The following is a 12541-nucleotide window of genomic DNA, read 5'->3' as shown; positions in this document are numbered from 1 at the left end:
AAGTGAGGTGCCCCTCCCTACAAAGAAGCACATACGTCTGGTTACTGACAAGGTTTGCTGTTCTCATGCTGTGATCGATGCTGGATGAATCCACAACAAGATAAAAATCAGAGCTGAGTTGTTTTGGGATGGTTGTTCTCCCTAGAAGTCGTTGTCCTGCAAAGACCACACCAAGAGCACAATAAGCAGTCCTGAAAGATGTGCAAAAATATCTACAAAATACAGAATTAAATGGGTTGTGTACTCACACTGAGCACGCATACCAATTTTTCATATAGTGGACAGTCTTTAATATACAAAAACACTGAATAAGAATGGTGTTAATCGGTGAAAGGACACTGCAAAAGAAATCCCTATTGGGTTAAAAAAAAAGGGGAAACTTCTAAGGTTCAGAAAAGATACTAGATACTTATAAGAAATGCACAAAGCAGACGTAAGTTAACTTAATGGAAAAAATCCACAAAGGGAGAAAAGGCAATGCACAGCACCATCAAAGCCTCTTTCTAACCACAGTGATGCTTTGCTACATTAGGCTTGAAAACTTTACTACCAGCGTGTACACCCTGAATTCCAAATTGTATCAAGAAATTACAGAAAAAAAGGACCAATCTTACGAAATGTTGAGTGAAATGATAAACAAAGGCACTCCAAAAGCACACACCAATTACCACTAGAAGAAAGATCTTCAACTAAGACGATGCAGAAATGTTAGACGTTTGCATGAGATACGGTACAAGATTCTTTAGCAGATACAGAAAATGTCTGAGGTCATTCCTGCTAATGGATGTTCCACAGGTTGCTCAATTGAGGCGTTTACTTTTTCCAGCATGTACTGTGAGGTATACTAGTTTTGGTTTTTTTTTTTGTTTGTTTTTTTTGTTTGTTTTTCCCCAATAAAGGCTTAAACATTTTGAATAATTAATCCGTAAACCCTGACAATACCGATGGTTTTCAAAAATGTTTTCTTGCAACTCTACACAAACTCTACAAAGTTCTTTGATCTGGTTTTGTATTGGAAATATGTATGTAGGTCTGAAAATATTATAACCGCTGTCTGCGGCTCTGTGTTACGGCAGATCATTTTACAAATTGTTTGTCTAGAAATGGATTGCTTAGCTATCAAATGTCTTCAGCATTTCAGTATTTTTGCAGGATCTACAAAAGTAAAGTTTTTTTGTTTTACTTTGTTTAGTTTGTCTTAACAGACAAAAACTAAACAGTTGTGTTCAAGATACTCTTTCTTTAAGGCTGTTTAAACAAGTTTTTATTGAAAATTAGATTAATCACTCAGACTACTTATATTAACAATAACTATTGGTAAAGTTTGTTATTTTCCTAACCTGTCATGCCCTTATTTTTAGCTGTATGTCAGATTTTCCCATCTAAGTACAGACTTGCGTGTTATATAAGGCTTAATGTAGTTACATGACAAATATCAAACCATATCACAATGCTTTTGATGAGACAGCAGTGACTTCAGCAGGCGCATTGTTTACTAAGCTGAAGGGCACCCAGTGTGAGCATAATCAGTTGCAAATCAGGAGCAAACACTCTGAAAGTGCTGAAAACTCTTCTGTGTGCTTGGTAGAATCCATTAAGTGGGTCATTTGAAGTTGATCTCCAACAAAATTGTTTTTTTTTTACGTCAGCTTGTTTCATGGAAAAAAAAGAATAATTGAAATTCTTTTCTGCTTAAATAATAGTTTTTTTTTTTTTTTTAAGTGCACAGCATTGTCTGTACCGAATGTCCATGAGTTACATAAAACAGACTCGAGCAACACACAAGAATGAATGTGTACTGCATAACAAAACTGACATCATGTAAACTGCTTGTATGGTTGAACATGTTTATAATCCTCTGACAGAACAGTCTTAACTACCACAGTTACAATCAAACAAGCATCTGCAGACAACAAGAGTAACCCTTTTAATACTTAACTGAATACCTCGTTTCAGGGCTGGTTTGTGTCTTCCTTTTATAGCTCTAGAAGATGTAACCTTGAAGTCTTTTTTTAGCATCAGTGGTGTCAGACTGTTCCAAGATTGGCACAATATGACCTACCCTCCATTGACCTGAAGGAAAAAGAACACCTAGTTACAATCACATCCTTAAGATCAGAGCAGTTTGGTCTATTTAGATTTTCCGTACGAATGTAGTTGTCCTGCTCATACCTTGTTTTATAGATTATTATAGATTCGCATTATCAAGGGTTCTGAATCTAGAAGGATACCTCAAGAAATATGTATTGTTGTTTTTGTGTTTTGTCTCTTTCTTTCTTTTCTTTTTTTAAAACAATGGTTTCTCAGTATTTTTTTTTTAAATTTATTTATTTTTTTTAGCACAACTGAAGTTCCTGGTAAGCTTGAAAATAAATTATGCAGTCAGTGTCTGTTGTCATAGCAAACACATGTACTCTCTGAGAAATCTTCCATTGGTTGACTGTTGCCAAAAGACAGATGGCAAAGTCATCCCACCAGAGTGAGGAAGTAAATAGACTGTCACACTTTAAAAGAAAAAAACAAAACTGCTCCTTAGCTTGCCTCAGTTATCATATTCCTTATCAGAGAATCTGTTGTTTAGATTTCTGTTGTCTAGATATTGCAATGCTGCCTTTTTTCTTTTCTTTTTTAACTTCAAATTGACTGATATAACACACCTACCTACCAAACCAGAATGTCATTATGTTGTCTTAATTTGGAACAACCCTTTATTGCCTTTGTAAATGTTTAATGAATTGGGTGGGGGGGGAGAATGTGGGTATTCCAAAGGGATGACAATATTTGTATTATTGTTGAATATTTATATAGTCCTAATTGGGCATCTAAAAATTCAATTATTTTACAAGTTGTGCCTTATTTTGTAACCGCTTTTCTGTAGGGAAGTATCATGAATACAGTGTGATTGTGATTTGAAAGGGAAAGTGAGACAGAAAAGAAGAACAAACCTTCAATGATACAGTGCTGAATTTGTCTCATTCAGTATCAGTTTTTCAAATATCCGTCTGCTTCCCTCCCTTCCAGCATTCGTTCCGACCCAGTTTCTTGGCTACAGCAAACCAGCTGAAAGAGGAAGGCTTCAAGGTGACTGCAATTTCAAACATAAGAGACGAGACGTGTTATTGAAAATCAGAAATATTTTCCTTTTTGTGATTTTCGGTCATTGAAAATCAGAAATGGCTTCCTTTTTATGATCTTCGGTTAATGAAGCTCTTCTGATTCCTGCTCTTTAGATTTACTGAAAAGAACTAAGAATTTCTTTCCTTCAGTATTTTTACATTCTATATATGTATGCGTTTGTAATGCTGCATTACAGGGAGTGCAGAATTATTAGGCAAGTTGTATTTTTGAGGAATAATTTTATTATTGAACAACAACCATGTTCTCAATGAACCCAAAAAACTCATTAATATCAAAGCTGAATGTTTGTGGAAGTAGTTTTTAGTTTGTTTTTAGTTTTAGCTATTTTAGGGGGATATCTGTGTGTGCAGGTGACTATTACTGTGCATAATTATTAGGCAACTTAACAAAAAACAAATATATACCCATTTCAATTATTTATTTTCACCAGTGAAACCAATATAACATCTCCACATTCACAAATATACATTTCTGACATTCAAAAACAAAACAAAAACAAATCAGCGACCAATATAGCCACCTTTCTTTGCAAGGACACTCAAAAGCCTGCCATCCATGGATTCTGTCAGTGTTTTGATCTGTTCACCATCAACATTGCGTGCAGCAGCAACCACAGCCTCCCAGACACTGTTCAGAGAGGTGTACTGTTTTCCCTCCTTGTAAATCTCACATTTGATGATGGACCACAGGTTCTCAATGGGGTTCAGATCAGGTGAACAAGGTGGCCATGTCATTAGTTTTTCTTCTTTTATACCCTTTCTTGCCAGCGACGCTGTGGAGTACTTGGACGCGTGTGATGGAGCATTGTCCTGCATGACAATAATGTTTTTCTTGAAGGATGCAGACTTCTTCCTGTACTACTGCTTGAAGAAGGTGTCTTCCAGAAACTGGCAGTAGGACTGGGAGTTGAGCTTGACTCCATCCTCAACCCGAAAAGGCCCCACAAGCTCATCTTTGATGATACCAGCCCAAACCAGTACTCCACCTCCACCTTGCTGGCGTCTGAGTCGGACTGGAGCTCTCTGCCCTTTACCAATCCAGCCACGGGCCCATCCATCTGGCCCATCAAGACTCACTCTCATTTCATCAGTCCATAAAACCTTAGAAAATCAGTCTTGAGATATTTCTTGGCCCAGTCTTGACGTTTCAGCTTGTGTGTCTTGTTCAGTGGTGGTCGTCTTTCAGCCTTTCTTACCTTGGCCATGTCTCTGAGTATTGCACACCTTGTGCTTTTGGGCACTCCAGTGATGTTGCAGCTCTGAAATATGGCCAAACTGGTGGCAAGTGGCATCTTGGCAGCTGCACGCTTGACTTTTCTCAGTTCATGGGCAGTTATTTTGCGCCTTGGTTTTTCCACACGCTTCTTGCGACCCTGTTGACTATTTTGAATGAAACGCTTGATTGTTTGATGATCACGCTTCAGAAGCTTTGCAATTTTGAGACTGCTGCATCCCTCTGCAAGATATCTCACTATTTTTGACTTTTCTGAGCCTGTCAAGTCCTTCTTTTGACCCATTTTGCCAAAGGAAAGGACGTTGCCTAATAATTATGCACACCTGATATAGGGTGTTGATGTCATTAGACCACACCCCTTCTCATTACAGAGATGCACATCACCTTAATTGGTATTAGGCTTTCGAGCCTATACAGCTTGGAGTAAGACAACATGCATGAAGAGGATGATGTGGACAAAATACTCATTTGCCTAATAATTCTGCACTCCCTGTATATTGCTCTTCTAGCTCTATGCTACTGAAGCCACTTCCGCTTGGTTGTGTGCCAATGACGTTCCTGCCATTCCAGTAGCCTGGCCCACTGGGATGGGTGGAGACAACAGCTTGCCCAGTATTAAGAGGTGAGTAAATGTTCATTTAGATTACTAAATTGATGTTAAACCCTTCTGGCACATTTATTGAAGTGGCTCATGTGAAACTTTGGCCTTTAAACTTTGAAGCCAAGCTTGTGGTTTTCAGAGGAAGTGTTTAAGCATTAAATGAATTGTAACATATTAGATTAAAAACAAGATGTCTAATCAGCATAGTATGCTGCCTTAAGATCTAAAGCCTCTTCATTATCGTTGTAAGATGTGAAAAGATCAAAGAAGATTTAGCAGACTCTGAAGTCCAGAGTCATTACATTGACCAGTATAAGACTTGAATAGGGAGAATGATGAAATTATTTATAAGGGTAACATAAAGTTAAAGCAGTTATGGGCAATAATAAAGTACAAAAATTGAACAAATATTTTGCACAACTTCCATAAATGGCACTGCTACTCTTCCACTTTTTGACACTTTGTTACGGTCCTATAGCGTGTCTCCTAAGTTGATTTTGGTTGGTCGACACTAATGACTTGTCATTGAATTATCATTTTCTCGTGTACTACTGCTCCACTTTCCAGACACACAGCACACTGTAAAATACTGACACTGAAGTCTGGTCACAGAGAGAAACTATCACAACCAAAGAAAATCAAAAATAGCACAAATTAGGTAGATAGTGATATATTTTGCTGTTGGCCACTCCTGTGAAACATTGTAGGGAAACTTGCAGTGGAAGCTTAATTAGAGTTGCAAAACTTTGAACATTATAGATTGCATTCTTTAATAGCATTTCACTTTCTTGGTATCTTAACCAGGACAGGTCTGGCGACGAATTGCTGTACATTGTTTTAACATTGGTCTGTTTTTTATTGAATTGCTCAGTTGCCAGTAGTACAACCTGTTAAGAAAGTTCTACATACAGAGAATTATTGTAGCACAGTAGCCGTGACTGTGACGGTGTTCGGGTAACGATTCCACAAACGGGTAATGATCATGCCACAATGAAGCCATCTGGACCATATGTTCGGAAGTCAGCTAGTGAAAAAGAAGGTACGAAAAATGTAATAAGCCTAGACCAACACTAACAAACACATACAGATGTACACAACACTATTTGGCATCATCTGTGCAAGGTGGCATAGAGGCCAATTCTTTATAGAAGGAAAAAAACTCAACCTTTGTTGTCACTGTCTGTCACACACGTTCATTTAGAATTCAGCCTTATTTCTATGCAGTCTGTCGAAGGCCTTCAGGTGAAAATGTAAAAAGAGACTGGGGCTGTGTGTGTGTGGGGACAGAGAAAATTTGGTCTGATCTTTGTTTATGTTGGAAGTATACAAACACAATTTGCTTATTTGGTCATAATTATAATATTTGTTTGTTTGTTTTTTGTTTTTTTGTCTTTTCTGAACATTCTTGTCCAACATTTGGATTATTGGCAGGAAAAATCTAACACTTGGATTTAATAACTGGCGGGACATCCTTTTGCAGCAGTAACTTCAAATAAGTGTTTTCAGTAGCTTCACATCAGGCCTGTTATGCTCTCAGAAGGTATTTTAGACTTTTTTTATTTTTTTTATTTTATTTTATTTTTTTTACAGCGTTCCTATATCTCGGCCACATTGTTAAGATTTCTTGAGTGAACAACTGACCTGAGCTCCGTAACATTTCTAGTCTCAAGGTCTGGGTTCTGTCTGGCCAATGTGCAAATTCAGCGTCTCTTTCTTTTCACAGTGTATTTACTTTTATGTTTAAAGTCCTTTTTTTTTTTTTTTTTCTTTTCTGCGGCATCACCAATTTCTACAACAGCTTCAGCTAGTGGAGAAGCCACTCTGATATTATCCTGTAAAATGCTCTTGAGCTGTCTAGAAGGAGCAAACCAACCCCAAATCCTCTTTCCACTGTGTTTGACTTTTGGGTGAATGATTTCATTTTGGCAGCAGCCCTCTTTTACACTATGGTTAACTTGCATACAGTACAGAAAGCTCAATCACTGAAAAATATTCCTGTATTGATTCCTCTTCATCTCCAACTTTTTGTCTCTGATTCTTGTTTTAAGTTGTTAAAAATATTGTATTATAGTTGGGTGACCATTTCCACAGAGTAGACTCTGCTAAATTGTCTTTACATCCACCTGTAAACTGATGACTGAGACTTTCTTCATCAACTGTTCCAGCTTCATACAAGTCAGCAATTACAACAGCAAATACAACTTTGAGATCTTAGATCTTCCCACAACTTCAAGCTGATTTCATTGATGATTGGGCTTTATGTTTGCAAGTTTGTAACTCAGCTTTTGCTGATGATTATAATTTTAGCTGTAATTTTCTACTTGCATTATGAGTATTTCAGTTGTGTGATCAATGTGGACTTGTGTTTGTGTTTGAATATTTGTTAAACTATGGTTTTATCAATCAAGAGCTGATATAAGATAAGATAAGCTTTATTAGTCCCACACATGGGACTAATAAAGGTAATGATTATAATGATAATGATTATCTGAAGCAGACTGATCAGTCAGGCAGGAGCAGTGTTGGTCAAGTTACTTGAAAAAAGTAATCAGTAACTAATTACTGATTACTTCCCCAAAAAAGTAATCCCGTTACTTTACTGATTACTTATTTTCAAAAGTAATTAATTACTTAGTTACTTAGTTACTTAGTTACTTTTTAAAAACACGATTTACAACCTGAAGAGGTGATAAAGCGATAGATCTTTCAGCCCAATTCTACTTTTTCTACATAATCCATCATACAAAATGTAATCAAATGGAAAAGTCTCTTTTTTTAACTTGTTTTATCATTTTTAATCTTTTAACTTTATGCATCAAGCAAAAATTTAATTATATGCAACATTCTCTGACTTGAATAAATGAGTTTAACATTTAAACCTATTTTCTGCACATTCCAGCACATAAAATAAAATAATTTTTTGTGTTTACACTCACTCTTTCAAATAGATGCAAGTAAAACACAGCAGAACATAAATAAAGTCAAAGACTCAGCGGTCCTGTTGCTCTATTTTCACCTGTAAAGCAGGACTGCAGTAGGCGGAGGTTTACCCTGGTGCAGGTGTGCAGCGGTCAGTGGAAGGATACGGTAGTGTCTCTGTGAGTTTCCCATTACATCGTTGCGCTCTTGGTGCTTCCTTGGAAGTTTAGGGGTTTTTTTCGCTGTAAAAAGAAGTTTTCTTCCCACGCACGATGGACGCTAATGTTTTTGTCACTTTTTATGGAATCAAACTCAAAGTAAGGTCAGTACTTCCACGCTTTAAACGCTGCATGCTCATACTCTCTCCCGCACTCGATATGTGATCCATTGTTGATCTGCACACAGCTGTTGTCACTAACGGCGCACTCGCTTACGTCACTGTCGTGAGACATTCTCGCAAAAAATCACGGTTTTAGTAACGCAGTAACGCAGCGTTCCTACGGGAAAGTAACGGTAATCTAATTACCGATTTTGCAATAGTAATCCCTTACTTTACTCGTTACTCGAAAAAAGTAATCAGATTACAGTAACGCGTTACAAGTAACGCGTTACTGCCCATCTCTGGGCAGGAGAAAATGCCATTGTCAGCAACATGGTCAAACCTGATTTTAGTTATTTCATTTTTTTTTTTTAATTCTTCATAGCTCTCTTTGTTCTTTCTGTTCTTTTCCTAGTTGTAAAGTATCTGTGTCATTTCAACTTGCTGCATCTCTGTATAATTGTCTTCGTCCTTCACTGATTCCTTTTTTTTGTCTTTTTTGCTTAGAATGTAAAGTCAAGTCATCTTGTCTAATCTGATTTTCAAAAATCTGTTTCCACTGTAGAGAATCTGTGGGGTATATGGCCTAAAGCTATGCGGTTCTGGTCAGGCGAGTTGGCTGCCAATCAAGCACAGTAATAACAAACCATTTGGTAGATGTTTTGTCACTATGGGCAGGTACTAAGGGCTGCTAGAAAACAAAAATGGGTATTTCCATAAAGCTCGTCAGCAGCTGGAAGCTCTACAACTTCCTGGCAGACGACCTGCCATTTGCAGGCACCTCAAATAATCGGACTGTGGACAATTCAAACTTGAATAATCTTCAACTCTTGTTTCTTGTACTCTCCCCCCACGCTCTAGGTCCTTGATTTCCAAATCAAGTCAGAATTTACTTTTATTTGAAAGGGGGATTTTTGAACCAGTGAACAACACTCTAGTTCTTTTTTTCTTTTTCTTTTTTCTTTTTTTTTTTCTTTTTTTTTCTTTACCCCAAGTAAGAAGCTTCTCACATCTCTGATTTAGGAGTGGCTTAATATTAAGAATGTGACGGTTGTAGCTCCTTTCCTGAAAACATCTGTTCATGGTGGCTTGTGATACACTGACACCAGTTGTGAAACCCAAGTTCTTGAATCAACTGGTCACTGGTTGCTTGTGCACCTTCCCAACAACACTTTCCTGTTCCAGTGAACTCTCCAATCTGTGGACTTTCTCTGGCTTAATCCTCCTTGTTGAAGGTTTCATTTGTCTTCCCAGTGACTGTTTCCATGTGCAAGACTGAACTAGACTGTAAATATCATTTCTTAATGTTTGAATAGTAATTTAATCAAATTTAAAATTTAATATTCTAATAATCTGAGATTAATTATTGATTTTAGTCCTCTATAATCCATAACCAAAGTTAAAACACAAAATGAATGAAATATTTCATTTTACATAAATAAAAATAGGTTAAAATCTTTTCTGAATTAAATTATAAAAAAATTTCATAATATTCTTACATGTAGCAGCTCAGAATCTTAACATTTAATTGTCTTAAGAGTTAATGCAAAGGAGTTAAGTCATTGACAGATTGACACACTCACTCTCACACACATCAGTTGTGGGTGTAGAAATATTTGCTGCATTTTCCAAGGAAACTTTGGCACATAAGGTTCAGGGCTCAAACCTTCAAACCTACAGATAGTCGAGTCTGCTCCACCACCTGAGCTGCATCCACCCCATCACATTTTGTTTGAGTCAAAGTTTACTCTGTGCTTTGGGTTTAAATTGAATGATTTCTTTTAATTGTTTTTTTTGCATGTGTTTTTTTTTTTTTTTTTTTTTTTTTTTTGTTTATAGATTGATCAGTGAGGGTCATATCGACCTGGTGGTCAACTTGCCCAATAACAATACTCGACACGTGAAGGATAACTTCCTCATCCGCAGAATGGCCATTGACCATGGAGTCCCACTCATTACCAATTTTCAGGTCAGTACTATGCTGCCAACTAAAACTTGTGGTTTTATTTACAATCTGACTCACTGTGACAACTGACTGACTTCTGTTTCATTTTTTTTCTTTCTGCGTTAGGTGGTAAAGCTATTTGCTGAGGCGATCCACTATGCAGCTCAGCTGGACACTACAAGTCTTTTCCACTACCGACAGAAAGAAAGCCAACAAAGAGGGTCTGGCCAGCAGGGTTAGAATTTCCTCTCCAGTCCTGTTGCCAAACAGCAATATGAAGTGAGAGCAATATTTTGTACTATTTTCTTATAACACTTGGAGCCAAGCTTTCCACATTAATGGGGAAATAAGCCCATTTTAAATAAACCAGAATTCTCCTAAAGTCAGGGCTTTTACAATAATTAAACTCTGCCTTTCCCAAAAGGTCAGACGGGTCATTAGAATAAATGTCCCGAACTAGGAAAGAGATGAGTGTTGTACTGAATTAGGATAAACATCAGCCATCGAGTTTCTTCATAACCCGGCAATTCAAAAACTGTTAATATTAATAGCTAGCAAGCTAAAAAGCATTATAGAACTAATTACTAATAATTAAAGCCCTTTCGTTGGAGCGCAAAACCAATTCTAAAGGGTGACTTATAAAGGGGTACCAGCGAAGGTAATTACACTGGATTTTCAATTATGTAAATCCCTAAGGAGAGTTTATGTTCTTTTGTTGTTTCATTTATGGCTCTCGCTGGATGTAATGAAATGAAAATTTTCAATTTCTCAGCTCCCCTCAGTAAATTTTAATGCTACTGGCTTGGCCAAAAGACTTTACTAATTTGCTCTTGTTGAGGCATTTTATTGTAGTTTGGATGGTGCTAAAGATGTACTGTATGTAAAGCATGTACTATATCCATAACTTTCAACATAAGTGTAGATAAACAAACTGAAATAATAGACTTTCCCCCATTTTGGTAAGAAATCACTGTTATTTTCAAGGGCATCGGTCTGGAACACAAACTTTGAAGTTTGAAGAAGATGGCAACCTCCCTGTTTATATATTTGGATCGATCTCTGTATATGCCATATGTTTCAAATTCAGTCTGCATGTGAACCTGCTGTGCATTTTAATGCATCAAAGTGAAAACGCATTCAACCAGACGTTGTGTTGAAATAGTCTCATATTTTGTTACGTGCTTTTGGTAATAGTTGTTTTAACAATCAGTGAAACACAATAAAGACTTATTTCACATAATGGATGCTCTTTGTGTTGGTGTTTTTCAGTGCGCTTGTGATGGTCGTGCATTAAAATGACTGTCACTCTAACATCAGTGTAGATGCTTTTAAGAGCCCCGTCGGACACAGACACACACAAATTAATTTGGCACTAAAACGTCAAATTGAGAAAGACTAATAATGGCGACAGTTAATTCTAAGGCCAGTTGTTAGCTTGTGATCAGATCATCTAAGTCATATTTACTGCAAATGTGTATGACGTAAAAGCAAAAATCCCAACTTTATAACAAGGCTTGATATCTGTGGCACTGTACACTAGATGTTAAATTTGTTTAATACTATTATATGTGTTAATACAGTTCTTACATGGACAATTAAGATGACTTTTAATGTCAGAATGTCATGTACAAGTTTGGATTTATTTGGGATTTTCTTTCATCCACACAGGCTCAAAATTAGACATGCATACATGAAGTGATGCTGAAGCGCGCTGGTTGGATATGCAGTCGACCATATGCCGCACGGCTGAGAGTGGCCGGCCCGGGTTCCAGTGTGACTCATGGCCCTTTGCTGCATTTCTCCCCCTCTCTGTCACCCTCAGATGAGAATAAGTTGGTTAGGAAAGATGACTACAATAAAATGAGTTTTACAATACGTTGGCATCCTCTCAATCCATCCAATCAAGAAAGACGCACCTGGTCCAGAATAAATACACAAGCTCAACGGAAATTTACAGCTGTCCACACAGACAAGCTAAATGTCTTCTGAAAAGAAAAGTTTTGCTGTCGGATAATAGAAAGATTGAGGTATTTGCCCACAAAGTGTGTTTGAAGGAGTAAAGGTGAGACTTTCAAACCTAAAAACACTGTACAACATAGCCATGGATTCATTGTACTCTGCATTGTTTTTCCACCTGTTGACTGATAATATTGCACAAAGTGGATGGGATAATCAAAAAGTAGTAGTACCTCGAAATTCTTCAACTTCACCTCATGTCAACAGCTAGATGGTTGAAACTTGGACATAATTGGGTGTTCCAACAGGACTTATGCCAAAAACGTGATGGCTACCAAAACATTTGGTCAAGATGGAAGTTGTTAAACATTTAACCAAATATTAGTGGGGGTGTATGCATATAATTGAACCTTTTATGTGTAATTTTGAC

At 37.1% G+C, this 12541-nt stretch overlaps 1 protein-coding gene across 5 annotated transcripts in view; it reads left to right on the top strand.

Moving 5' to 3' along the window:
• cps1 (carbamoyl-phosphate synthase 1, mitochondrial) overlaps positions 1-12030 on the top strand; it is a 65455-nt gene extending 53425 nt beyond the window's left edge. For 2 of the 5 annotated variants that reach the window (XM_080290610.1, XM_080290607.1), the window contains exons 35-38: positions 3022-3081; positions 4881-4993; positions 10050-10179; positions 10282-11395. In XM_080290610.1, coding sequence (XP_080146736.1) covers positions 3022-3081; positions 4881-4993; positions 10050-10179; positions 10282-10395 — 417 coding nt within the window. In that variant the 3' untranslated portion in view covers positions 10396-11395. Of the gene's footprint in view, positions 1-3021; positions 3082-4880; positions 4994-10049; positions 10180-10281; positions 11396-11823 lie in introns of those variants that run through there. The other 3 variants (XM_080290608.1, XM_080290609.1, XM_080290611.1) reach the window with 3 other exon arrangements.
• Positions 12031-12541: the final 511 nt, after the last annotated feature.

Source organism: Astatotilapia calliptera, chromosome 16 (genome assembly GCF_964374335.1).
Source record: "Astatotilapia calliptera chromosome 16, fAstCal68.1, whole genome shotgun sequence".
Lineage (NCBI taxonomy): Eukaryota > Metazoa > Chordata > Actinopteri > Cichliformes > Cichlidae > Astatotilapia > Astatotilapia calliptera.
The sequence above is the reverse complement of the archived record's forward strand: the minus strand, read 5'-3'. Positions and strand labels throughout refer to the sequence as shown.